At 36.7% G+C, this 27,000-nt stretch overlaps 1 protein-coding gene and 1 long non-coding RNA gene across 9 annotated transcripts in view; one reads left to right on the top strand and one right to left on the bottom strand.

Moving 5' to 3' along the window:
- Positions 1–27,000, top strand: part of LOC127874087 (regulator of telomere elongation helicase 1-like) — a 115,209-nt gene that overhangs the window by 14,308 nt on the left and 73,901 nt on the right. The window contains exons 7-12 of one of the 6 annotated variants that reach the window (XM_052418200.1): positions 18,191–18,251; positions 19,062–19,146; positions 20,151–20,235; positions 21,301–21,366; positions 22,933–23,080; positions 24,005–24,125. In XM_052418200.1, coding sequence (XP_052274160.1) covers positions 18,191–18,251; positions 19,062–19,146; positions 20,151–20,235; positions 21,301–21,366; positions 22,933–23,080; positions 24,005–24,125 — 566 coding nt within the window. Of the gene's footprint in view, positions 1–18,190; positions 18,252–19,061; positions 19,147–19,182; positions 19,219–19,254; positions 19,291–19,326; positions 19,363–19,408; positions 19,435–19,686; positions 19,723–20,150; positions 20,236–21,300; positions 21,367–22,932; positions 23,081–24,004; positions 24,126–27,000 lie in introns of those variants that run through there. The other 5 variants (XM_052418205.1, XM_052418204.1, XM_052418203.1 and 2 more) reach the window with 5 other exon arrangements.
- LOC127874109 (uncharacterized) lies at positions 17,319–18,156 on the bottom strand. 3 transcript variants are annotated; one of them, XR_008046627.1, is made up of 3 exons: positions 18,079–18,156; positions 17,706–17,774; positions 17,319–17,478 (listed from the first exon to the last, which is right to left on the bottom strand). It is a non-coding gene; the product is annotated as an uncharacterized LOC127874109 (long non-coding RNA). The 3 variants fall into 3 exon arrangements; XR_008046628.1 differs by lacking the exon at positions 17,706–17,774 and adding an exon at positions 17,630–17,698; XR_008046629.1 differs by lacking the exon at positions 17,706–17,774 and adding an exon at positions 17,554–17,622.

Genomic DNA, 27,000 nt, shown 5'->3' with positions numbered 1-27,000 from the left:
ACATTAATAAGTGCAAATTTGAGCTTTCTGATGGTTACCTATTTATTTTAGCTTGATTGCATTGAAAGCCTCTGGCTAATTTGAAATGATCTGACGTCTGTTTCCTAGGCCCAGAACCAGTACTTGTGCCAGTACAGTTCTGATGGCAATACAGGGTTGTCATCAAATTTAATGATTTAAATTTAAATAATTATAGACAAATTTGCCAGACTATTGGAGCCGTTTGTTTTATGCCCAATTGTAATGTTAGGTATCGGAATAAATGTTGTGATTTATAAACAATAAAATTGAATGACCATGGGTTAATTATGGCAAACTCTGGGCGGACATTAAAAATCTCATTTGTAGACCCTAGATAAAAAGGGGGGGGGGGGGGGTAAGTTAGAAAAATACTTTATCTTTTGCTTGCTACATTATGCCCCCCTCCATTGAAGTGTGAGCATTTTGATTTTGAGTTTATAAACCATAAAACCATTCATTTCGACTCAATATATAAAGATCGCTCTAATCTACATCCATACAAATTGGTATGATGATTACTTGGAAGGCTCCTATCGATATTGAGGTGAGAGGTCAACAGGTCAGTGGTCAATGTGTAAGAGGCCTGTAACAGTATATTAGTTTCCACACAATATTTTAAGAATGCTTTTACCTATGATCATACACATTGGTAAAATGGTAACACGTGAGGAAAAGGAAACACATTTCGATTTTGAAGTCACCTAGTTCAATGTGAAGGTCACATTAGTGTGTATCAAGACACTTGATTCTGCATGATGTATAGAGAATTCTTTCACCTACAGTTATCTAAACAGGTATGCTGTTTTGTATGGAGGAAATAATGATGCCTATTAATGTTGAGGTCAAAGGTCAAATCAAACAGGCCATTAACAGAAAAAATTTCTTCATAATATATTGAGAATGCTTTGACCTATGATATTCTAAATCGGTTTAGTGGTTTCTTTTGTAGAAACTAAGACACCTATTAAGTTTGATATCAAATCCAAGGTCATAAGGGCTTGTATCATAAAATTATTTTTGGGTCAATACCTTCAGACAAAACTTTGGTCAGGCACAATTGACCTGCGTCTTCCAACCTGCTGTGTCTTGTTAATTATTATCTACATTGATTTATTCCTGTATAAGTTTTTTTCTATTATGTGTTAAATATTGAAAGGCAGATATAAGATCTCATTTAATGTTAGTATTTTAGAATGACAAGTGCTCCAGCTAGCCCTAAAATGCAGGGCACAGCATCCTGCCTCCCTAAGGGTCCACACAAGCATCACCGCCATGCCCGTCTTTTGTTCTGATCACATTATAAAAGAAATAATTGTTTGAAGATTAAATAAATAAGTCAATTTTATTAGTACAACTATTCCTTATAATTATGCAAATAATGTTTCATGAAAATACATGTAATAAGAACTATATGTGTAACAAATACAGTATTGAAAGTATGCCACTGAAAAAATAACTTTTTTTCTAAGGCTTCCCTTCAAATGCTTTCTAAACCCTCGCTGGTATAATCACAGGATTTAAGTAACTGTTGGTCATAAAATCAAACACAGTTGACTTATCAGAAGCCACGCTACAACAATAACATTTATTGATGGTAATAAGCCATCCGGGTCATACTTTTAGAGCTTAATGATCAAATTATTGATTGCTGAGAAGGTGTCAACAACAAGACTTGGCTTAAAAGCGGGCAACAAAGGGATTTGTGATGGTAAGTTTGGGTCAAAGTTACCATATATTTCAATTTTTGTAGCAAATTTTCATTTCGATGAATGTCAGGACAAATCGTTGATTGTTATGACGCAGGGTCAGTCAGTCTTTCCAGGGATATGCCATGATTTTTATGCCCCCGGTAGGGTGGCATATAGCAGTTGAACTGTCCGTCAGTCAGTATGTGTGTATGTCAGTCTCTCCGTCCGTCAGAAAAAAACTTTAACGTTGGCCATAACTTTTGCATTATTGAAGATAGAAACTTGATATTTGGCATGCATGTGAATCTCATGAAGCTGCACATTTTGAGTGGTGGAAGTTCAAGGTCATCCTTCAAGGTCAAAGGTAATTTTTTTTTTTTAATTTCAAATCGGCGTTCTCATGAAGCTGAACATTTTGAGTGGTGGAAGTTCAAGGTCAAGGTCATGCTTTAAGGTCATTTTTTTTTTTTTATTATTTAAAAGCGGCGCAATAGGGGGCATTGTGTTTCTGACGAACACATCTCTTGTTATTTCTGAAAATGGAATTATGCATGCTTTCAACGATAGAATAAAATCATGTAGCATGAGCATCCAATCCTTTTAATCTATTGAACAAGATCATTAATCATCTCTGGTGGGTTAACTTTAGAAATGCATTCTACAGAATGGTTAAAAGTTGCATGCAATCAATAGTGGCATATCTAAGAATGGACAAAACTGGGATATGTATTAGTATCAATAGTAGCATATCTAAGAATGGACAAAACTGGTATATGTATTAGTTTGCCATTGAAGCTTCATGTTGACTGAGTCATTTGTATCAGAAATAAAGGGTTGAGTTTTCATGGCAATGTTAACTCTTTCAGTGCTGGAACCGAATTTTGATGGCCTTTGCAAACAGTTTGGATCCAGATGAGACGCCACAGAACGTGGCGTCTCATCAGGATCCAAACTGTTTGCTATTCTGATAGTATTCTTTGTTAAAAATCGAAAAAAATGCTAATTTTAGAAATTCAGCAGACGACATTTTAGCAGACAACAAATTTCCCAGCATACAAAGGGGTTAAGCACATTATTGAGCCATGCTCTGGGAAAACATGTCTTAATGCATGTGCGTAAAGTGTAGGCCCAGATTAGCCTGTGCAGTCTGCTCAGCCTAATCAAGGACGTCATTTTCTGTGTTTATTGTATTTTTCGTTTAAAGGAAGTCACTTCTGAGCTAAAATCCAGTAAAGCGATAGAAGTGTTGTCTCTGGGACAACACATTACACACATGCATTGTTAGAATGTGTTGAAAACATGTTTTCTTAACTCTTTCAGTGCGGGAACCAAATTTTGAAGGCATTTGCAAACAGTTTGGATCCAGATGAGACGCCACAGAACGTGGCGTCTCATCAGGATCTAAACTGTTTGCTATTCTGATAGTATTCTTTGAAAAAAATCGAAGAAAATGCTTATTTTAGAAATTCAGCAGACAACATTTTAGCAGACAACAAATTTCCCAGCATGCAAAGGGTTAAGATTTGAATATTGGCCGCACATGGACTAGTTGCCTCTTATTTTGGTTTGAGCAACGGCAGGTGATCGATTGGAAATGCGTGTTCCTAAGAATCCATGTTCCTCTGCAAATTATTCTAATGCTCACTTTTTAGACAATTTTAACATAAAATGCAAATATTGGGAGGTTTGTCATTCTTGTTCAATAGGGAGCTTTTGGAAGATGGAGTTAAAAGTCATTATACCGATTTGTTAATAGAGGTCTGTAATTTGAAAATTGGTGTTTTATGACATTGATCAAATCTTCCCTCCAGAAGAAATTGTATTTGGAAGATTTGAACCCTTTGACTTAAGAACATGAGCCAGGCCATACAAATAATTATGCAGAAAGACTGATGATACATTTTAGAAAGATATTGTGTCGTCTTAATGTATTGGATGCAGAACGAAAGAAATGCCACGAGTTGTGATTGTTCATGTGTGTCACCAGTCATCATTTAACATGCTCAGAGAAAGTCAACAATTACATTCATGTTTTGTGTGTTTTTGCACTTAATTATGATAATTATGTACTTATTATTAGTAATGCACTTTTAATTAGGTATCAGATTGGATGGGAATATTGAGGCTTATCTTTCCTTTCCAATAAACAAGTGTTTTAGCTTGATTGCATTGAAAGCATCAGGCCTATTTCAAAGGCTCTTGACTTCATGTTTCATAGTGAAAAATCCATCGAAACAAAATAAAACAGAATTGAACAGAAATACTGTTCATAGTCCTAATACAGCGTTGTTACATTCACAGGACTCCTCTCTCTTTATAATTTAGAGAATACAGGAGTTTCTTTGCGTCCATCTTTCCAGAATTTCTATGATATGCAATAGCCTGACATATTAAAAAACATTCTTTTGAGATATATAGATAAGCAGTTTGAAATAATTTTTTTCCACATATATGGCTTTCTATCGAACAACAAGATTACAGTACATTCATTCATGTAAATCAGCAAATTAATCCAAAAACATTGATTATATTTCCTTAAAAACTATTAACCAGGGTGACAAAGTCATAGACAGACCTACAAATCATTTTTGGATTCTAAAAAGTCATTTTTACCCCTTGATAAACATGCAAATGACTGCTAGATATGTTGCTGATTTTCAGTAAGGTAGTCTAAAGCCAATAGAATAAAAACACTTAAAGCGAGATTATACGATTTTGTCAAATATTTTTGAATTAGCATATAATGTGTTAAAAACTTATACATATATTTCATTAGAATCAAAATAAAAGTTAAGATTGAAGAACAAGTGTCGAAAAATGCGAAATAAGCCAGATATTTAATTCTGAAATCGAAAATGTCTGTACAGTCAAATTCACCATTATGTATATCATGCATGTACAATGTGAATCTAAATTTAGTTAAATGGTTCATTTTAAATTCCTGCAACGATATTCGTGATATTTATTCATACGACACAAGAACACTAACTCTGATCCTAATAAAAGACGAATGCTTTGGTTATTGTAGGAAAATATGTACGAAATATCTTTATCACAATCCGCTCGGGCGCTAATTTGTCTTTGCTGCATTTTATGAAATTCGTCTCCATTGTATACTTTTTATTGCTGATTTTGTGTTATTGTAAAATATTTTACTCAATATATTACAATTTAACACATATAAAAATCGTATTATCTCGCTTTAAGTCTGTTTATTTTTCAGCTGACCATTAAAAGCCCTGAAAAACACTTGACTTACCATCAAATACTCGTCCATCATCGATTGAGTTGACCCATCATACACTTATGTTTTAGAAAATTTACGTTAGCATCATAATTTCATCAAATAAGAGTTGTTTACACTGTGTGACATGGCTTGATGTTGCATGTAAACTTAAGTAAAATAACTTGATGCTTTTAGTAAGTAAAAAAAAAAAAAAAACGTTAGCAAATATGTATTTCACATGTTAACGATAAAATATTAGACATGATTATCATACATAGCTTGTGATAAACATAATTATTGTTGCACTTTCTTAAATTAAAATAAATCTATTGTTTTATCAATCTGAGAAACTTAAGATGTCATACAACACCCTCATTGTAAGAAAAAATCTATTATAAGCTGCTTCCATTTTGAAAGGAAATATAAGGAACATACTTACTTGTTGTCTTTTCTTCTTCAGTGATCCTATATAGAATATAGAGCAGGCTACCCACAAAAGAATGGGGGAGATGTAACAGTGTTCTTGAATCAATACACTTAATTATGCAATATTGCTTCCACTACTCGCTGTATGGCATCCTAACATAGACTGGTTATCTGAGGTTCTCCAATTGGTAATGATCGGGGAAATTCATGCATGTTCTTCTGGTCTGATTTCAATAAAGATGGGTTGCGTTTGTATGTTTTGCAATAAGCTTTTGTGGCATTTAATGGTTATTTACAGGAGATTTATGGAAGCCAATAATCGGTATTTAAGGAATTTTGAATGAAATCGAGGAATTTTGCATTATAATGTTTTAGATATGAGTTCGGTTCCAACAAGATTTGTTTAAAAAATACAAGTTCTTTTCATTTGCTAAAATTGTAAATTCTAAGTAAGAAGAACAGTAAATTTTCCATTTACTGTTGTTTGTCAGATAATAAACAACAGTGTTAAATTGGCATGCAAAGAGATAGAAGCATGACAGCACCCTACCATAAGATGTGAACAGTACGAGATGCCCTCTGGGCAAACTGGACTTAATGCCTGTGAGCTAATTGTAGACAAGAAATTCCTTAACAGTTAAAAATGAAGTCTTTGATTAGGCTTTGCAGACTGCGCAGGCTAATCTGGGACAACACTTTAGACTCCTGGATTAAGTCGGTTTTCCAAGAGTGCGGCTTGTATGAGTAACATGGCTCCATTCTCAATCTGGAATCTTTGAGAAGACACAAAGTACTATTTCTACCCTAGAACAACACTCAATAAGTGTCTTTGTTGTCAACTGAATCAAGCTAATAAAAATAAGATAATATACCAATATATTTTGTCATACAATCTAGATAACAGATGAATGTAAATGAGTATTTTTGTTAAAACATTTACTATCAATATTTATAACTTGCATATACTTTGGTTTCATTTAAGAACCAGAATAATCAATGATTCTTGAAACAGGATTAAAGCCTGTCAAAATATATAGTGTGTATTTGAACCATACCTCGCAAATGAATAGACCATATGATGGCTGTTGGTCTTTTTAAGTGAATAAAATATGTGTTGGATTGTTAAAACGTCAGTATAGAAATCAAACATAACAAAAGGAAAAGTTGATGCCTTAACCCATTTTTGCAGTTAATTCATCATTGACTATCGAGTCATTTAAGGTGACTCATCGAGTGACTCATGTATCGGTTCCATTGCAAACTCACACCTGATGCTTCCCTGGTCCATTAAAGCTGATTTCCAACAGATTCCAATGATCCTTGGGCTTCTTTAAATCAATATTTTATTGAGCACCACTCAGCATGTTTGTTAGTTTGTTCCAGGATGAGTAGTCATGTTTCTTGTATCAATGTTGGTGGTTGAGTGGGAAACTCTTGTATCTGCATTAAATGTCTATGTCAGATACAGTACTTTAAAAATAAACCATCAATATGCCCTTATGAGGGGAAAGTTGTTGTACATGTATGATATTTGCCTATTAGATACAGTTCTTTAATGCCCAACTTCCTCATACCCTATTGATTGTACTGCAGTTAGGTCCCATTAATGTGTAGAAATGCTCTTGTAATTGGTAACCTTTTGGCTCCAATGTCATTTAAATAATCGCCCTGCACAAATAGCTTTCCTAGAATAAGCATATGAAATTAATTTTAATAATAACAAAATGATGTTGAAGCTTGTGTTGTCTTGTGTATTAGTTTGGTGGTAATTGTTTATACTTCAAGGTTCAGAAAAAATTGTTGTTAGGAAAAATATTTTTAAGCATTAACAAAATTAATGGTTTTCAAATAGTATTAGAAAAAAAAGTTGAAGCAGTAAAATAATAAATACTACATTCTGCATTCTTTTAGTCAGAAAAAATTAACTATTTGATTTCTCAACATGAATTGTTAGATTACTAATACTGATGTAGTTGGAATCATTTTGATATAAAATTAATATTTATGTTAACTCTTTCAGTGCTGGAACCGAGTTTTGAAGGCCTTTGCAAACAGTTTGGATCCAGATGAGACGCCACAGAACGTGGCGTCTCATCAGGATCCAAACTGTTTGCTATTCTGATAGTATTCTTTGGAAAAAAAAGAAGAAAATTCCAATTTTAGAAATTCAGCAGACGACATTTTAGCAGATGACAAATTTCACAGCATGCAAAGGGTTAACAATATATACAAAACCTTTACACAACCACAAAAGATTCAGGCAATTTCTTTTTGGAGACTTGTTGGCCTTTGGCTTACTGGCTGGCTATTATTTTGATCAGAGTTGTTAATAACAATTTTGAAAGACAGGAATGATAATTTATCAGTCAATAAGGAATAATAATTTATTAGTCAATAATGTAAGCAGCAATAGGATTTCAGTTCTATAAGTGTGACATTAATTCTCCCTGTTGTATAACAATATTTGTTTTTTAAACTGTCTGTTGTATGTTGGAATGTTTTTCTATGAGTTTGTAAGTTTTGAGCACAGAACTGTCTGAGTCATCATCATATTGATTGAAATGTTCCCCAATAAAAACAACAACAGCAAATACATAAAAAGTTGCTTTGTCATTCTGTATTCCAAAGGGAATCTGTGGCTTGTCATAGGAGATGAATGAACATGTCTGAAGGAGGGATTTAATGTGAGAAAACACTGGTTGATTATGTTGATATTGCTGCTGTCTTATTATTATCTGCCGTTCAGGCCCCCAATGATTTGTAAGGGTCTGATCTTAAAATTTCACAATTTAAGGACAAACTTTGGAAAGCAAAATAGAAATGACATGTCAAACAATGATACATAATATTGATTAAACTACTCAATTACGTCTTTTATTCCTGATTCTTATAAAAGATTTTACTTTCTGTGTTTTGTGAAGATACCTCTTTATGTGAAAGTGTGAACATTTTGAAAGTTAAAAAAAACAACAAAAAAAACATTAACTGAAATAGAACAATAACTGATGAGAGTCATGTATTTAAATCCATCATATATTCATACACTTGAAAATGTCTGGTAATCACTAATGAAACCATGCAATCATGGATAAAATTTGTCAATGATTACCCAATATGACTAGGCCATTGAAAAATAAACGGGGCCTATTATGGGAACACCTTTGGCAGTTGGGCAGTGTCAAGGAACGTGACAGCGTCCAGGGAAATAAATGTCTGCGCAATACTGTTTAAATCAGATAATCATGAAACTTTGTGATTTTGTTTGTGAGCATGGTCAAGTTAGGTATTACCTGTACTGCAATCTCATTGAACACTTTGAATTATGGCCCTTGAATTACAACAAAATGGCAAATTAAATCTTGTCTGCTCTTAACTCAATGTTTGAGTTTTAATAGTATCATCTTCAAACTTAAAAGAGACAATGTTTATGGGCATAATTTCTCAATCAGGTTAATATTATTATGCGCTTGTGCACTTCTGAATTATTGCCCTTGCATTATCCTAAACTTGCCAAATGAATGTTGTCTGCTCTCTATTTACTGGTTTCCGTGAAATTACTTTATTTTGCATGCACTTATCTAAATAAAACTTATATAATAAATTTAGATATTTAAATCTTGAATAAAGACCTAGCTTGCGATTGAAAACTTGACTCCTAAAATGAAAGTCTAGGTCACTGTTACTTAAAATTAAATTAACTGTTTACACTCAATTACATTTAGTTTGGAACATGGAGCATCTATCCACCTCTACCTACATGAGTTTGAACGGAGATTTCATTCTGAAATTTTGTTTCTATGTGGCTCACATGTAGAGCTAGTTTTAGCATGGGATTGCTTATGGGCCATTAACCCTTTCAGTGCGGGAACCGAATTTTGAAGGCCTTTGCAAACAGTTTGGATCCAGATGAGACGCCACAGAACGTGGCGTCTCATCAGGATCCAAACTGTTTGCTATTCGGATAGTATTCTTTGAATTTTTTTTTAAGAAAATGCTAATTTTAGAAATTCAGCAGACGACATTTTAGCAGAAGACAAATTTCCCAGCATTCAAAGGGTTAAGATAAAAGTCAAGGTTAAAAAACAGTTTCTGCTCAATTACTTGATTTTGATTGGAAGTGTTATGCTAAAATTGTATGTGTAGGTAGCCTTCATTCATAACTACAATTGGATTCCTTTTTTAGCAGATTGGGTCAAGGTCACTGTAACTATAAATAGAACAACAGTTTTCACCCAGTAACTTAAGTGTCATGTGGGAATTGTGCTGATATTATGTGCCTTCAGGGCTTTTTTTCCTGATTTTGTGTAGCAGGCCTGACCCCATCACATCGTGAAAAAATGAGTCGCACACTTGTAAAATTTTTTAACAAATGAGTCGCAAACTTCTGAAAGTTGTGAAAAAAAGGAGTCGCGAACTTGTAAAAATTGTGAAATTCAGTTTGTTAAGAATTAGTATAGTAAAAGCATGTTTAATACTTGCATCATATTAAAATGTCTTTAAATAATGCATTAAAATATTTTGTTCATTGTCTTGACACTTTCTTTCAACAAATAACCACTTACAACAATATTCTGACTGGTAAATCCTATCTAAAACCATAGAAAAGCCTAACTACTGTCAATATCTTGTCTCGCTTATGTAAAATATTAAATCAAATTTTAACTTTGAATTATGATATGGCCGTTTTTGACAGTTTTAAGCCCAAAAAGTCAAATTTTCACAGTTGGAAATGGCCAGGTTTGTCAAGTATAGTGTCCTTACCAGATTTGTGGAATGTTCGTGTTAAAATTGTGAAATGGCCATTCACTGCCATTCTGTTAGAAGGAAATAAAGCCCTGGCCATACTGCTCACAACTTTCAGACCTGGCTTGTAATTGCATGTTTAGACAAGGAGGATCAAGGTCAATGTCACTGTTGTTTAAAATAAAACAAAACTGTTTCCCCTCAAAAACTTGAGTTTGGATGGAGATTTTTCACTGAAATTTTGTGTGTAAGTAGCTTACCTGCATAGCTAACTTTCAATTGTAACAAGTATATTAACGAAATTAGAATAAAATGTTAAACATTGAAGACTTGATTTCATGGCATCGACTTGTTTCTTGTTGTCTCCTGTATGTTCTTGCCATTTCCACAACAAACGTATACATACTTCACAGATCAATTTTACCCAGACCTTTAAATTGGCATGTTTTGTGAAAAAACTTGCACTGTTGTTATCCATAGGCTATACAATTGTGAAACAATATAGTTGTGTGAAAGATTCAGCTACTAGAATTAATTATTAAAAAAAGTAACAGCAAGTATTGTTTACTGTTAATGAGGCTTAATTGAAGGTTTTATGGCTCTAAACTGTCTAAGACACAGTAATTGGTTGGAACCTACACTTTGGCTGTCCTAGAATGAATTGTTTAATGTCTGAGTGCTAGGTCTCTTGGGAATACAACCCATAGTTATCTCACAGTTTCTAGGGATTTTTTTACCTTCTTAAAGGGGCCTTTTCACAGATTTTGGCATGTTTTGAACTTATTAAATGCTTATATTGATAAATGAAAACATTGGATCTAAAAAGCTCCAGAAAAAAATCAAGAATACAATTTAAAAAAAGAAAAAAGGGTAACTCTCAGAACTCGAACCGCTGAACCCTGGAGTCCTGAAGTAAAACGTCTACGCATTAGACCACTCGGCCATCCTTCCTTATACAATGAAAGATGTATTTTATACTTCATACAAGTGATCCTCGTAGTTTCACAAACTATAACAACAACAACAGAACTCTCCAAATTATTCAATCTTTCGCGTTGCAACGCTTTATAATTTTCAGGTTTTTAAATCGTCAAAAGATGCATGTAAAGGCTATTTTAGAGCATGGTAAATGTTCAGTATTACGGTTTCCTCACAAATATCATAACTAAAACAAAAATTTGCGAATGTGAAACAACTTTTTTCAATTTTGTCAATTTACCAAAATGTGAAAAGGCCCCTTTAATGAAGTACCGATAAAAGGAACTGTCCCAAAATATTTCAATTTCCCAATTTGAAAAAGGAAAGAAAATTGCACAAATTTTGTTCCAAAAGAGAATTATCTGCAACTGAACAAATACAATTAGAACTTAACCTGAAAAAATGCATGTGAAGTGCCAATGCCCATGCACAATAATCATAACCCTACAATTTCTTACGTAAGAGTTATTGCCCTTTGTTTTTTTTTATGATGTAATTTTTCAGGGCTATATCTCAGATACGCTACAGGATTTCATCATGAGACATCATTGGTGTATAGATATCAATGGGGGAGAAGTGCCATGCTTGAGAACAATTACCCTAAAATTAATATTTTTTTATTTAGGATTATACCGTATGTCAAGGGATGTGCACCCATCCATAAACAAAATTTATTTTGCGGAGGATATCAATTCAACAAATTTTCTTGTTCACATTGTCTTTGGAAGATAGCTTTTTTTAGCTTAGTACTTTTTAAAAAACATTAGGTATTATCTTATTATAATGTTTTAAAGAATCCCGAGAAATCTATGGCATATTTATTCATCCCAATGTAGTTCACTATCTAGTTGCATGTATATTTGATGCACAGTGCATGCAATTTTCCATTAGATACCATTTTATGGTGAATACGTACATGCTCTTTTGCTGACTGATTGCCAATCGATTGGACAAAAACAAATACATATAATCAGGCAATGCAGTTATTACCATGGGGCATATTGTTGGATAGTTTTCATACATAATCTCATACATATCATAATAATAGTTATTGTTTTGCTCCAGGTCAATTAGACACCAGAGTAAAAGTTGGTAAATGGCTGCAAAATAAAATGATCTACAGTTCTTGCTTCTTGATAAAACACAAGAGGAAAAAAGAGTAAACAATATGAGTTTAGATTTTTGAAGGAAGTTTAATCCAATAAAATGTTATTTGCAACATATTGTGTCTTATCCCATGTGCGGCAAGCGTAGCTCCATACCAGCCTGTGCAGCCATGCATTCTGGTCTGGAGCTTAACTCTGTAAAGAGTGTTGCTGCATACCGAATTTATGAACCGTTTTTGCATTTTTGGGTTTTATTTGCGTCTTTTCTTATTCTCATTTAAAAAAACTCTTTAAATTTAAAGTGGACAAGTAACATACTTCCAAACCAATCATGGCAAAAATGTAGCACACCCACATATGTTGAAGAGATTCTGTACACAAAACTGTGTAAGGCAGTGATCCTTGTATCTTTTTCAAAGAGAAATATGGTGATAGTATTGTATGATATCTCAAATAATTTAAAATTGCAGTGTGTCAAAAAACTATATTTAATATAGGAAAGCGTTCAAGCTTTATTGCCACTGTGTCTTAAATGTGTTTCTGAAGTTAGGAATTCAGCTGGGAGGTTATATTGACCTGTTTTGTAGTTAAGTATCGTTTGATCCATGGTAATCGTATTTAGCACGGAAGCTGGCTTTGTCTGCATCTAAGTTTTAAAAGCATTTGGTCAATAATGGCGAATTCTGCCATTGTTTTGCAGACTTGTAAAGTTTCAAAGAAAGTTTGCTGATGAATGCACTTGGAAACATGTCTTACATAATGGTGCAACATGGTTATTAATTGGATGATCCCCATCCATGTAATGTGGGTATGCTATCCCCGAAGTTAATGTCTACCTAGTTAGTATTCAAAATTGCAAGTCCTGCTTTTAGTGTGCTTAATGTTCTTGTAACTGATTATTTTATTTTCATGCCCCCCTTCGAAGAAGAGGGGGTATATTGTTTTGCTCATGTCGGTCCGTTTGTCCATCTGTCCGTCTGTCCGTTCACCAGATGGTTTCTGCATGATAACTCAAGTACGCTTAGGCCTAGGATCATGAAACTTCATAGGTACATTGATCATGACTGTCAGATGACCCCTATTGATTTTCAGGTCACTAGGTCAAAGGTCAAGGTCACAGTGACTCGAAATAGTAAAATGGTTTCCGGATGATAACTCAAGAATGCTTAGGCCTAGGATCATGAAACTTCATAGGTACATTGATCTTGATCGGCAGATGACCCCTATTGATTTTGAGTTCACTAGGTCAAAGGTCAAGATCACAGTGACTATATAGTAAAATGGTTTCCAGATGATAACTCAAGAATGCTTACACCTAGGATCATGAAACTTCATCAGGGTTCGCACAGACCTTGAAAAGTGCTTGAAAATCAAGGTTTATCTTGAAAAGTGCTTAAAAACGATCTGGAGTGCTTAAAAGTGCTTATTTTCAAGCATAGCCTTTTTGCGCGCTTTTTATCAGAACAAAGAAAATCATTTATTTCATGTAGAAGTTGTAACCTAAAATAGCTGTACACGATGCGTGCAAACTGTGTCAGATGATTTACACATGTTGCAATACAACTGTCCTGATTGGGCGCTTATTTCATCAAATCTTTAAATAGAATCATATGAGGAAATTCATTTTATACTTTCGAAAATTGCAAACGTTTGTGTTTATAACTCTAATCGTCTATATTACCCAGCCATAGTTTGATTTTAAAAATGGAAATCGGGCATATATGGGATTATTGAGTAATGGATAAAGATGGGAGAAGTTGCATGTATGCGATTGAGACAGTTGTATCGTATGTATCGGGGAATCTTGAGACTCGGGATAATACAATTACTACAATCAGTTATGAGTTCTCCTTGGCTTCAAACTGTTAATTGAATAATCAAACACTCAATTAACACTCCTCCAGGTGCGGTATCCTACAGCTAGGTACGAACACTGTTTTCTTTTATACGCGGCATTTTATAAGACATAAAACACTGTCATTGGCATGGGTGTGAAATTCATTATTCATTATCACTTTTAAATGAAAGGGATCAATACAATACGTTTATGTTGAATTATTTTATTTTAAGCGAACACGGCGATATATATTATGGGTCTGCGGTCATTCGCGGTGTTCGCCTTATGGCAAACGGCCCCTCGACATTTGATCTGAACACTCATCGCCGGGTTCATATTGGTAAGCGAACACAGTGAGATGAACAGCGCAGCGATCGAGTGGCGTTTGTTTAAGTACATGGTGCCTGTACTAAGTGTAAAAATACATATTTTCATGTCTTTTCCATGAGTCCGAAGTCGTAGTTTTTTTTCCAGATTTATGAAAGTTCCTATCTGTTTAAGCTAGCAGGTACTGGATCGATACAGGTTTTAATATGTAAGGGAGTTAACTACTACTCATCTGTAGCCAATTGGTCTACTTTGTTTTTTTTGTATGCATTATGCCATTACAGTGCTAACAAGTTGAAATATGCCAGTGAATAAGCGCATTTTTCAGAAAGGGTTGCTTTTGAAGTACCCTTGGGTTATTGACAACGCCAATTCTAAGTATGCAGAACAGATATAGAGATGGCTAGTATGAGGGAATCCGCGTTGTAAAGCCACCAGAAGAGTGATCATTTAGAATACATATTTAATACAAATAACGGGTTTTGTTTTGTATGTGTAATGCCTTTGGTCAATTACGGTACTATATCATGATGAAATATCTTACTTTTGATTAAAACAGTTGTTACGGTATCAGGGTAGTGCAGACTGTTGTAAGTCACAAAGAATGTTAAGCAAGAAGGGACCAATTTAGCGAAAAATGTTGTCAGTATTGGACACTAAAATACTATACATTTTTCAGTATGTCGGACTAAAAAAGTGCTTGAATTTGGATTTTTTTCCCTTGAAAAGTGCTTAAAAACGTGCTTGAATATCATGCAAGAAAATCTGTATGAAACCTGTTCATAGGTTCATTGATCATGACTGGCAGATGACCCCTACTAATTTTCAGATCACTAGGTCAAAGGTCAAGGTCACAGTGACTTGAAACAGTAAAATAGTTTTCTGATGATAACTCAAGAATAATTAGGCCTAGGATCATGAAACTTCATAGGTACATTGATCATGACTGGCAGATGACCCCTATTGATTTACAGGTCAAAGGTCAAGGTCACAGTGACAAAAAACATATTCACACAATGGCTGCCACTACAACTGACAGCCCATATGGGGGGGCATGCATGTTTTACAAACAGCCCTTGTTGTCTCTTTTTCTCAGCAACCTATTTACTCAAAGTCAAAACTGAAGTTCAGTTTGGTATAAAAGCCCCAGTCCCATATAAGCAGGGATGAACATGGTAGTCCCGGATCAACCTGGATCACGATCAGGAAGGATCTGCGGCCTTTTGGGATTTTTGAACGTCGACGGTCTTCCAAAGACCATCACCCGGAAGACAAGATGGCATCAACATTGACCAATCAGGCAGCAACACGCAATAACATGGCGCCTACACAAGCTGTTCCAGAAAGTCACAGCAGAGGTATGGGCCTACACAGAAAAGACATGAATAAACACGGACCAACACGGCATCTTCACGGACCATCTCTGACCTACACTACAAGAAACCGACAAACATGACAGCAAAACTGGCCAAACACAATCTGCCCGGACCGACAATATTTTGTTTACAAGCAGGTTGATTTTTGGTGTTCTCTCATTTTTCAATCAAATCTTGAAGGTATCCTGGTAAACATAGCTAAAACTTCAAAATGCCATTTACAGGTAGATCTACAACCATCAGCACCACCCAAAAAAAGTGATGCCAAAGAAAATTAATTTGTATCTCGTCCTTTTAGCAAAAGACGAGATCATCATGGCAAATTGGCTCAAGGAGAACCCTATGTTGAGCACGAAGAGTATTGCTGTGTACTTCCGCCCCCATGAATTTGTAGTTGGCGTTGACCAAGGCCATGAAGATTATGGAATAGTAATAGTATAAGGAGGTACCACACCAAGGACACAGCGATAGAATTCCTGTCAAGGCAGTTGTGCCTTTGGTTGTAAACTGCTTGACATTGCTCTTGAAAGGCCCACTCATCTTGCATTTCAGGACAGGGCATTGGTTCCTTAGCAAATTCTCCAAGTATAGCAATGTAGACCTGATGGATGATCTTGGAGATGGTGCTGTGTGCGACCCAGAAGCTTTTTGCAGTAGAAGCTGGCATCTCATCAGCATCAGTTTGTTCTCAGTGGTAATCACATTGCCCATGTTGCATTGTTGGCAGCACAGGAGAAAAAAGTACAACTGCCTTCACGGTCATTGATTGACAGGGGTTAGAAATTTGTTCCCGGACTGTCAAGGGTGCACACAGACAACCAAGGCATAAATAAGGTCGTACCTTGACCCAATAAGGCAGCTGCTAAATGGACCATCCCGGATCATCCCGATTGCTGCCATCATCTTGAATCGTCACTGATCAACAAGGCAGTTTTGAACTTCCAAAACCTACCGTGTTGGTCTCCTGTAGCCCCAAGAACATTCCCAGACGTCCATACACCGTTAACACTCACTGAGGCTCCACATTTCTGATGCGGGATCATCCCATTATATGATCCGTGTTGATCCGGCATCTGTATGGGACTGGGGCTTAAACAGTTAGCTTGTATATCTGTGTTGATTGGTAAAAGCTAAATAAAGCTTTGCATATTCAAATATTTTTTTGACTTTTGAGTTAATTTTGTGTGTCATTAAATGGACCTTCGACTTTAGTAGCAAATCACCTTAAGTGTATTGTTCTGGTACTGTTTCAATTTTAAATCTTGTGCAGCACAATATCTATTGAAAATTATTCTAGGAACATAAGTGTTTTATTAATCACAATGAAACGTGCTATTTAGGCACATTTCTTTTCAACAGAATTACAGAGTTTTGTGACATGGTAATATAGTGGGGTATATATTACTCTTAAGACAGTTCAAGTTGAAAAGTTTAACTAAGTATTTTATATCTATCATGGAATTACTTCACTTGAAGTTAATTCTTAACCCTTTCAGTGCGGGAACCGAATTTTAAAGGCCTTTGCAAACAGTTTGGATCCAGATGAGACGCCACAGAACGTGGCGTCTCATCTGGATCCAAACTGTTTGCTATTCTGATAGTATTCTTTGAAAAAAAATGAAGAAAATGCTTATTTTACAAATTCAGCAGACGACATTTTAGCAGACGACAAATTTCCCAGCATGCAAAGGGTTAAACCTTATTTATTTTAGCTTGATTGCATGGAAATTGTAAGGTGTTTGGAGGAGACCTTAGAACGCTACCAGAGTTGGGATTGAACCTGAGACCCTTAGAACGCTACCAGAGTTGTGATTGAACCTGAGACCCTTAGAACGCTACCAGAGTTGGGATTGAACCTGAGACCCTTAGAACGCTACCAGAGTTGTGATTGAACCTGAGACCCTTAGAACGCTACCAGAGTTGGGATTGAACCTGAGACCCTTAGAACGCTACCAGAGTTGTGATTGAACCTGAGACCCTTAGAACGCTACCAGAGTTGGGATTGAACCTGAGACCCTTAGAACGCTACCAGAGTTGTGATTGAACCTGAGACCCTTAGAACGCTACCAGAGTTGGGATTGAACCTGAGACCCTTAGAACGCTACCAGAGTTGGGATTGAACCTGAGACCCTTAGAACGCTACCAGAGTTGGGATTGAACCTGAGACCCTTAGAACGCTACCAGAGTTGGGATTGAACCTGAGACCCTTAGAACGCTACCAGAGTTGGGATTGAACCTGAGACCCTTAGAACGCTACCAGAGTTGGGATTGAACCTGAGACCCTTAGAACGCTACCAGAGTTGGGATTGAACCTGAGACCCTTAGAACGCTACCAGAGTTGGGATTGAACCTGAGCATCCTCATCATCATGCAGACACCATATCAGCAACTCTAATGCTGCCTAGTTGTTATGTAAGACATTTAGTGCTTTAAAATTGTTAAACTATTCTGTATCTTTTCAGGTGCATATGTGTAGAGCTAAGGTGAACAGTAGGACATGCTACTACTATAACCATCTTGATGGTGAGTGCTGATATTGTATGATGAAAAATGTTTCAGAAAATTGTCTGAATCCAAACAAGATAAACTGTTTTGCAGATCAATATCTTGATGTTTATTAGTCCCCTACCGGTTTCACCGGAGGGGACTTATGGTTGTGCTCTGTGTGTCCGTCAGTCCGTCAGTCTGTGAGTCTGTCACACTTTTCTGGATCCTGCGATAACTTTTAAAGTTCTTAACATTTTCTCATGAAACTTGAAACATGGATAGATGGCAATATGGAAATTATGCACGTCATTTCATTTTGTTCCTACGTCAAAAATTCTGGTTGCTATGGCAACAAATAGACTAGAAATACTGCTGGAAATGGTGGTTTTCTGGATCCTGCGATAACTTTTAAAGTTCTTCATATTTTTTCATCAAACTTGAAACATGGATAGATGGCAATATGGACATAATGCACGTCATTTCATTTTTTTTCCTACGTCAAAAATTCTGGTTGCTATGGCAACAAATAGACGAGAATTACTGCTGAAAATGGTGGTTTTCTCGATCATGCGATAACTTTAAAAGTTCTTCTTATTTTTTCATGAAACTTGAAACATAGATAGATGGCAATATGGGCATTATGCACGTCATTTGATTTTGTTCCTACATCAAAAATTCTGGTTGCTATGGCCAAAAAAAAATAAATTCTGACAATGGTGGAATTTCTGACAATGGTGGAGCCGGTAGGGGACTTTTATTGCTTGGCAATAGTCTTGTTTCTTCTGATGAAATTGTTTTTCGCTTGAAAGGAATAAAATTGTCTTCAGTGTTGAAATGATATTTCAGATCTCAAGAAGAACTCAGAGGCTCGTGTCCTGACTGGAAATGTAGTGGACATCGAAGATTTGGTGTCATATGGACAAAAGAACAAGTGAGCTTAAGCTAGATTGGTAGTGTATGTAGTGGACATCGAAGATTTGGTGTCATATGGACAAAAGAACAAGTGAGCTTAAGCTAGATTGGTAGTGTATGTAGTGGACATCGAAGATTTGGTGTCATATGGACAAAAGAACAAGTGAGCTTAAGCTAGATTGGTAGTGTATGTAGTGGACATCGAAGATTTGGTGTCATATGGACAAAAGAACAAGTGAGCTTAAGCTAGATTGTTAGTGTATGTAGTGGACATTGAAGATTTGGTGTCATATGGACAAAAGAACAAGTAAGCTTAAACTAGATTGGTAGTGTATGTAGTGGACATCTAAGATTTGGTGTCATATGGCCAAAAGAACAAGTAAGCTTAAGCTAGATTGGTAGTGTATGTAGTGGACATTGAAGATTTGGTGTCATATGGCCAAAAGAACAAGTAAGCTTAAGCTAGATTGGTAGTGTATGTAGTGGACATCGAAGATTTGGTGTCATATGGCCAAAAGAACAAGTAAGCTTAAGCTAGATTGGTAGTGTATGTAGTGGACATCGAAGATTTGGTGTCATATGGACAAAAGAACAAGTGAGCTTAAGCTAGATTGGTAGTGTATGTTTTTGTAGTTTATGTTTAAGAACACAACTGATGACACCTAATTTTCATAAGACTTTGTTTCTTTATGAATTACCAATTGCTGTCCAAAAAAAATTCCTTAAAGGAAGGAAATGTACTTCACTTTCGTTCCCAAAATGAATTATCTGCAAGGGAACAAACAAAATGAGCACTGGAACTGAACATTTAAGCAAAAAGGCATGTACAAGTATATTTTTGATTTCACAAAGCCAATTTTTCTAAGCGCTGCATTACTGGTACTTTCCATATTTTAGAAAAACATGATACTAAGATTAACTTTATACATCTCCTTGTACCCTTCAGCCTATCATATGTACTGATCCCTTGTTTATGAACAAATAATATTTTATGACCTACAATTGGTTTGGCTGTGTTTGAAGGGTGTGTCCATATTATATGGCCAGGGAGTTGAAAGCAGATGCAGACATCATCTTCATGCCGTATAACTACCTTCTGGATCCTAAGGTATAACATAGCAACACGTTCTTTCCCAAAACAGGGTCTGTGATCTTTGCGCATGCATCAGTTTGTAATATTTTCAAGAGAGAACATTGTGTGCACATTGAAGACTACCCGTGTTAAGTCAGCCAGTCAGAGTTAAGCTTTCATGGTTTTAAAAGGCAAAATGTGTTCATCTTGATCCCATCGTTTTGTTACTATTGCAGACAGCCATGTTTGCTAAAATATACTATGTCTTTTCAACATTTCTCAAGGATAAGGCTAGCACAATTTCTTGACACCTCATTGATACTATGTTACATTCTGCACAGATATTAAACCAAGGAAAGAATGTCATGTAAACAATAACATGCAAGGGGTGCTTGCTTTGTAATATTTACCATTGTTTGTTTTCTGTTGTCATATATATTATGCTCACCTTCGAAGAAGAGGGGGTATACTGTTTTTCTGGATGTCGGTGGGTCTGTCTGGCGGTCAGTCTGTCTGCCTGTTGGTAGACCAGTTTTTCTTTCCGATCAATAAATTGTAAACAGAGGGACCTATCGGCTTGATACTTCCCATGTGCATTGGCCTTGGACAGTTCATGACCCCTATTAAAATTGGGGTCACTAGGTCAAATGTCAAGGACACTGTCACAATAAGTGTGAAAATCATTGCTGATCAACTGGTCAACAAATTGACTGATTGGCTTGATACTTCACATCATGTGCATTGGCCTTGGACAGTAATGACCCCTTTTTAAATTTAGGTCACTAGTTCAAAGCTGCTTGAGGGGGATTACTAATTATTTTTTCTAATTACTTAAAACAAAAATGTGTCAGCCAGTTTTCCACAGTATCTCATGAAGTCATAACAGAATATATTCCATGTATTTTAATGATGACTATAAGTATGTTTACATACGTTTGAGTCACATCGAGGGAGATATGCAAAGAAAACAAAGTCTTCTTCAGATCAAACATATCCAGATATGCTTATTAGAAGATTGTGCACATAAATTTGAGTGATGAAAGGGTGAAGTTCTCACTTTTTGTCAATTTTTTGTCAACACATTATTATTTATACTTGCAGACCAGAAAAGCGCACGGTGTTGAGTTACAAGGGAATGTTGTTATCTTCGATGAGGCGCATAACCTGGTTTGTATGAAGTGCTGTGTCATGCAATATATCCAAGAGATAACAGCACATGGTTTATTTCTGTGGTTCCAGTATTGTATGTTAGTTTGTTAACCCCTGCAAAAGGCGGAGGGATATAGAATGAGCGTTGTCTGTGTGTCTCTCCAGATAATATATTTAAGTATGTTCTATGGTATCGGTTTAACCACATCACAATATCACATGATTATCTTACATAGTACGAGTATGAACACATGATTATATCACAGGAATATTTTCTTTTGCATCACAGTCTTTCTGAAACGTTGTTGGACCGTGGGGCATGTATGGGTAAAATGCTTGCCGGTCCGACTGATTTTCTGTCTTTGCCTGACGGAATGTGCGGTAAATATTTTATCCGCATGCAGGTTAATATTTCACCCAATTACACGGTCAAAACAGTTGACATATTCTACTGCAAAACATTTTTGCTTCGACACGAAATATTGGAAAAACATCAATCTTAAATAGCGCAGCAAACTTATGAATATTTATACAGTTGTGTACTCTCATAGTCTCGCGAGATCATTATGCTAATAGTGAGGCAATGAACTGCACATTTATCGGTCTGATAAGAAAATTAGCATATCTGATTACCTACATTCATTATTTTTGGTCGCCAAAGCAGTTAAACAGAAGCCAGGTGGTGTTTTTTGACCTCTCCAAGATTAGAATCAATTTAGAAACGATTGCGATAAAAGAAGAAATTTAATATTTCTTTTGTCGCAAAGGTTATTGTCCCCTACCGGTTTCACCGGAGGGGACTTATGGTTTGCGCTATGTCTGTCAGTCAGTCACACTTTTGTGGATCCTGCGATAATTAAAAAAGTTCTTAATGTTTTTTGATGAAACTTGAAACATGGATAGATGGCAATATGGACATTATGCACGTCATTTCATTTTGTTCCTACGTCAAAAATTCTGGTTGCTATGGCAACAAATAAAAAAAATCTGACAATGGCGGAATTTCTGACAATGGTGGAGCCGGTAGGGGACATATATAGCTTGGCAATAGTCTTGTTATAATTGCATCTAGTGCAGATTAGTGTTTCTGGGGTAATAGGTTAAAACTATAGATTTTATTTTAAATGAAATGCCTTGTCTGGTTCAATGTTTTTCGGTCTGGTAAAATGTCAAAGTTTACCAGACCGAATGTCCTGTAAAAGCAACTTTCGGAAAAACTGGCATCAGTGAAATCACATGATTATATTACATGAATTTATATTATTGTACAGATAGGGTATCAGTATTATGACATGATACAAGTGCATGAAGATATAATATAGCACTAGCATGTCTCCAAAGACCAAGCAATATAACCTGTGGGTGGATAAGTAATGGAATAAAGCTCTGATACCTCTGATTAAGGTCAGGGGGTTTGTGGGTTATGCCAGTATGGGCATATGAGATCATAGTATTTCAATTTTCCTTGGCTGAGTTTGGCCAAAAAATGTATGAGGTGGTTTACTGACCATAGCTTTGTATACTGAAATACTGTTGAAGAGTGAGAAGCATCCAACTGAACGAAAGTGCATCAATAATTTTCAGGAGAAGATTTGTGAGGAGAGCGCATCGTTTGACCTGAAGCCCGGAGACCTTGCTACCGCCATAGAGGAGCTGACACGTCTTGCTGAGAAGTTTGTGGAGATGATCAAAGGGGACATGGTGGAGGAGGATCATGAAGCTGCGCAGGACGGTGAATATATATGGGAAAATGGGGTTTAATGCATTTGCGTAAAGTGTCGTCCCAGATTAGGCTGTGCAGTTTGCATAGACAAATCAGGGACAATACTTTCTGCTTTAATAGAATTTTTTTTAATGGAGGTCTCTTTCTAGCAAAAATTAAGTTTAGGAGACTCCACAGGCTAATCTCGGACAACACATTAACTTGCTGAGAAGTTTGTGGAGATGATCAAAGGGGACATGGTGGAGGAAGAGCATGAGGCTGTGCAGGAGGGTATGGGAAAACTCGGCTTAATGCATGTGCTAGAAGTGTTGTCCAAGAATAAATAACTATGAACTTTGTTTTTGGAAAACAGGTCTTAATGCATGTGTTTAAAGTGTTGTCCCAGAACAGCCTGTTAAGTCTGAACCTGATGACACTTTCTGCTTAAACTGAATTTTTGCTACAAAGGAAAGCAAAAATTGCATAAAAGCGGAAAGTGTGCTTGATAAGCCTGTGGGGACTGCAAAGGCTAATATGGGGCTACACTTAATGCACTTGCATTAAGCCAAGTTTTGCCATAACGAGCCTCATGATGCGGATAAAACTCTCTCTTTCTTTACGATCATAAAAAAAATACTGACATTATGTTGAGGGTTTTCTTCTATATGGGAGTTTTATATAGCTTGCTGAACTTTAAGCTTTGTTTTTTCTGACTACAGTCAAGCATGGTCATTTTGAAATCGCTGTATATGAAAAAATACTTTGAAATGCGAGTCTTTGAATATAAACATGAACTATTTTTCTTATGTCCAGACATTTTTTTCTAAGACTGTAGTCAAGAAGGAAACAATTCACACCATACAATTACTTTAAAATAATGGGAAACAAATAGTAATGATGTTCAAAATAACATTGAGCCTTATGCATTTTTCTCTTCTATCTTGCCACTTTCAGCCCCTGATTTCAACCTGGAGGACATACTTAGGCTCAAGTCCACCCTGATGGATCTGGAGAAGGAAATAGACAAGGTGGAGGTGCCTGGGGGCAGTGGAAAGGGGCTCACTAGACCTGGCATGTAAGTTTAGGGGCAGTGGAAAGGGGCTCACTAGACCTGGCATGTAAGTTTAGGGGCAGTGGAAAGGGGCTCACTAGACCTGGCATGTAAGTTTAGGGGCAGTGAAAAGGGGCTTACTAGGGCTGGCATATAAGTGTAGGGGCAGTGAAAACGGGCTCACTAGACCAGGCATGGAATTGTAGGGGCAGTTTAAAGGGGCTCAATAAACCTGGCATGGAAGTGTAGGGGCAGTGGAAAGGGGCTCACTAGACCTGGCATGGAATTGTAGGGGCAGTGAAAAGGGGCTCAATAGACCTGGCATCTAAGTGAAGGGGCAGTGGAAAGGGGCTCAATAAACCTGGCATGTAAGTGTAGGGGCAGTGTAAAGGGGCTTACTAGACCTTGTATTTAAGTGTAGGGGCAGTGGAAAGGGGCTCACTAGACCTGGCATGTAAGTGTAGGGGCAGTGAAAAGGGGCTGTCTTAACCTGGCATCTGAGTGTAGGGGCAGTGGAAAGGGGCTCATTAAACCTGGCATGTTAGTACAAGGGCAGTGGAAAGGGGCTCACTAGACCTTGCATGTAAGTGTAGGGGCAGTGGAAAGGGGCTCATTAAACATGGCATGTTAGTATAGGGGCCTAGAGGCAGTGGAAAGGGGCTCTCTAAATCTTGCATGTACGTATAGGGGCCTAGGGGCAGTGAAATGGGGCTCACTAGACTCGGCATGTAAATGGAGGGGCAGTAGAAAGGGGCTCACTAAACCTGGAATGTAAGTTAAGAGGCATAGAGGCAGTTGAAAGGAGCTTTCTAAACCTGGCATGTAAGTGTATGGGCAGTTTAAAGGGGCTCACTAAATCTTGCATGGAAGTATAGAAGCCTAGAATCAGTGAAAAGGGGCTCACTAAACCTGGCTTTTAAGTATAAGGGCCTAGAAAAAGTGGAAAGGGGCTCTCTAAATCTGGCATCTTAGTGTAGGGGCAGTGGAAAGGGGCTCACTAAACCTGGCATGTAAGTATAGGGGCCTAGAGGCAGTGGACAGGGGCTCACTAAATCTTGCATGTAAGTGAAGAGGCCCTTGAGACATGGGCTTGTTAACCCAAGGCTCTGTATCATTATAGAAATACATATGTTGGTGCTTTTGTTTTCTGGGTTTTTAGCTCACCTGATTGCTCATGTGAGCTTTTGTGACCGGTCTTTGTCTGTTGTCTGTCCGTCCGTCGTCCGTCCAACCACATTTGTTTGTAAACACTCTAGAGGCCACATTTATTTTCCGATCTTCATGAAACTTTGTCAGAAGAATTGTCCCAATGATATCTCGATCGAGTTCAAAACTGGTTCATGCTGGGTCAAAAACAAGGTCACTAGGTCAAAAAAAAACAAAAAAACCTTGTAAACACTGTAGAAGTCACATTTCATGCCCAATCTTCATGTAACTTTGTCAAAATGTTTGCCTTAATGAAATGTTGGTTGAGTTCACAAGTGGTTCCGGTCCTTTGAAAAACATGGCCACCAGTGGGCGGGGCAGTTTTCCTTATTTGGCTATAGAAAACCCTTGTAAACACTCTAGAAGTCACAATTTTTGCCCAATCATCATGAAAGTTGGTCAAAACATTGGTTTTATAGATATCTCGGATGAGTTCGAAAATGGTCCAGATCGGTGAAAAAACATGGCTTCCAGTGGGCGGGGCATTTTTCTCTATATGTATATAGTGAAAACATGTGAACACTCTAGAAGTCACATTTTTGGCCCAATTTTCATGAAATTTAGTCAAAATGGTTGCCTTAATGATATGTTGGTTGAGTTCAAAAGTGGTTCCGGTCTGTTGAAAAACATGGCCGCTAGTGGGCGGGACAGTTTTCCTTATTTGGCTATAGAGAAGCCTTGTAAACACTCTAGAAGTCACAATTTGTGCCCAATCATCATGAAAGTTGGTCAAAACATTGGTTTTATTGATATCTCAGACAAGATTGAAAATGGTCCAGATTGATGAAAAAACATGGCCGCCAGTGGACGGGACATTTTTCTCTATATGTATATAGTCAAAACATGTGAACACTCTAGAAGTCACATTTTTGGCCCAATTTTCATGAAATTTGGTCAGAACATTTGTGTCCTTGATTCAAGAGTTGAGTTCGAAAATGGTTCCGGTCAGTTGAATAACATGGCTGCCGGGGGGGGGGGGGCAGTTTTATTATATTTATATAGTAAGCAAGATGTGTTTGTGAAACACAATGTCCCCCTATATGATGTTTGACCTTGTAGGATGACCTTGACCTTGTGAAGGATGACCTTGACCATGACCTTTCACCACTCAAAATGTGCAGCTCCATGAGATACACATGCATGCCAAATATCAAGTTGCTATCTTCAATATTGCAAAAGTATTAATAAAATAAGCGATTTGGGCCACATATATTTGTCCTCTGACCTTGAAGGATGACCTTGACCTTGACCTTTCACCACTCAAAATGTGCAGCTCCATGAGATACACATGCATGCCAAATATCAAGTTGCTATCTTCAATATTGCAAAAGTATTAATAAAATAAGCGATTTGGGCCACATATATTTGACCTCTGACCTTGAAGGATGACCTTGACCTTTCACCACTCAAAATGTGCAGCTCCATGAGATGCACATGCATGCCAAATATCAAGTTGCTATCTTCAATATTGCAAAAGTATTTATAAAATAAGCGATTTGGGCCACATATATTTGACCTCTGACCTTGAAGGATGACCTTGACCTTTCACCACTCAAAATGTGCAGCTCCATGAGATACACATGCATGCCAAATATCGAGTTGCTATCTTCAATATTGCAAAAGTATTCATAAAATGAGCGATTTTGGCCACATATATTTGACCTCTGACCTTGAAGGATGATCTTGACCTTGA

The sequence above is a fragment of the Dreissena polymorpha genome, chromosome 3 (assembly GCF_020536995.1).
Source record: "Dreissena polymorpha isolate Duluth1 chromosome 3, UMN_Dpol_1.0, whole genome shotgun sequence".
NCBI classification, from domain to species: Eukaryota; Metazoa; Mollusca; class Bivalvia; order Myida; family Dreissenidae; genus Dreissena; species Dreissena polymorpha.
The sequence above is the reverse complement of the archived record's forward strand: the minus strand, read 5'-3'. Positions and strand labels throughout refer to the sequence as shown.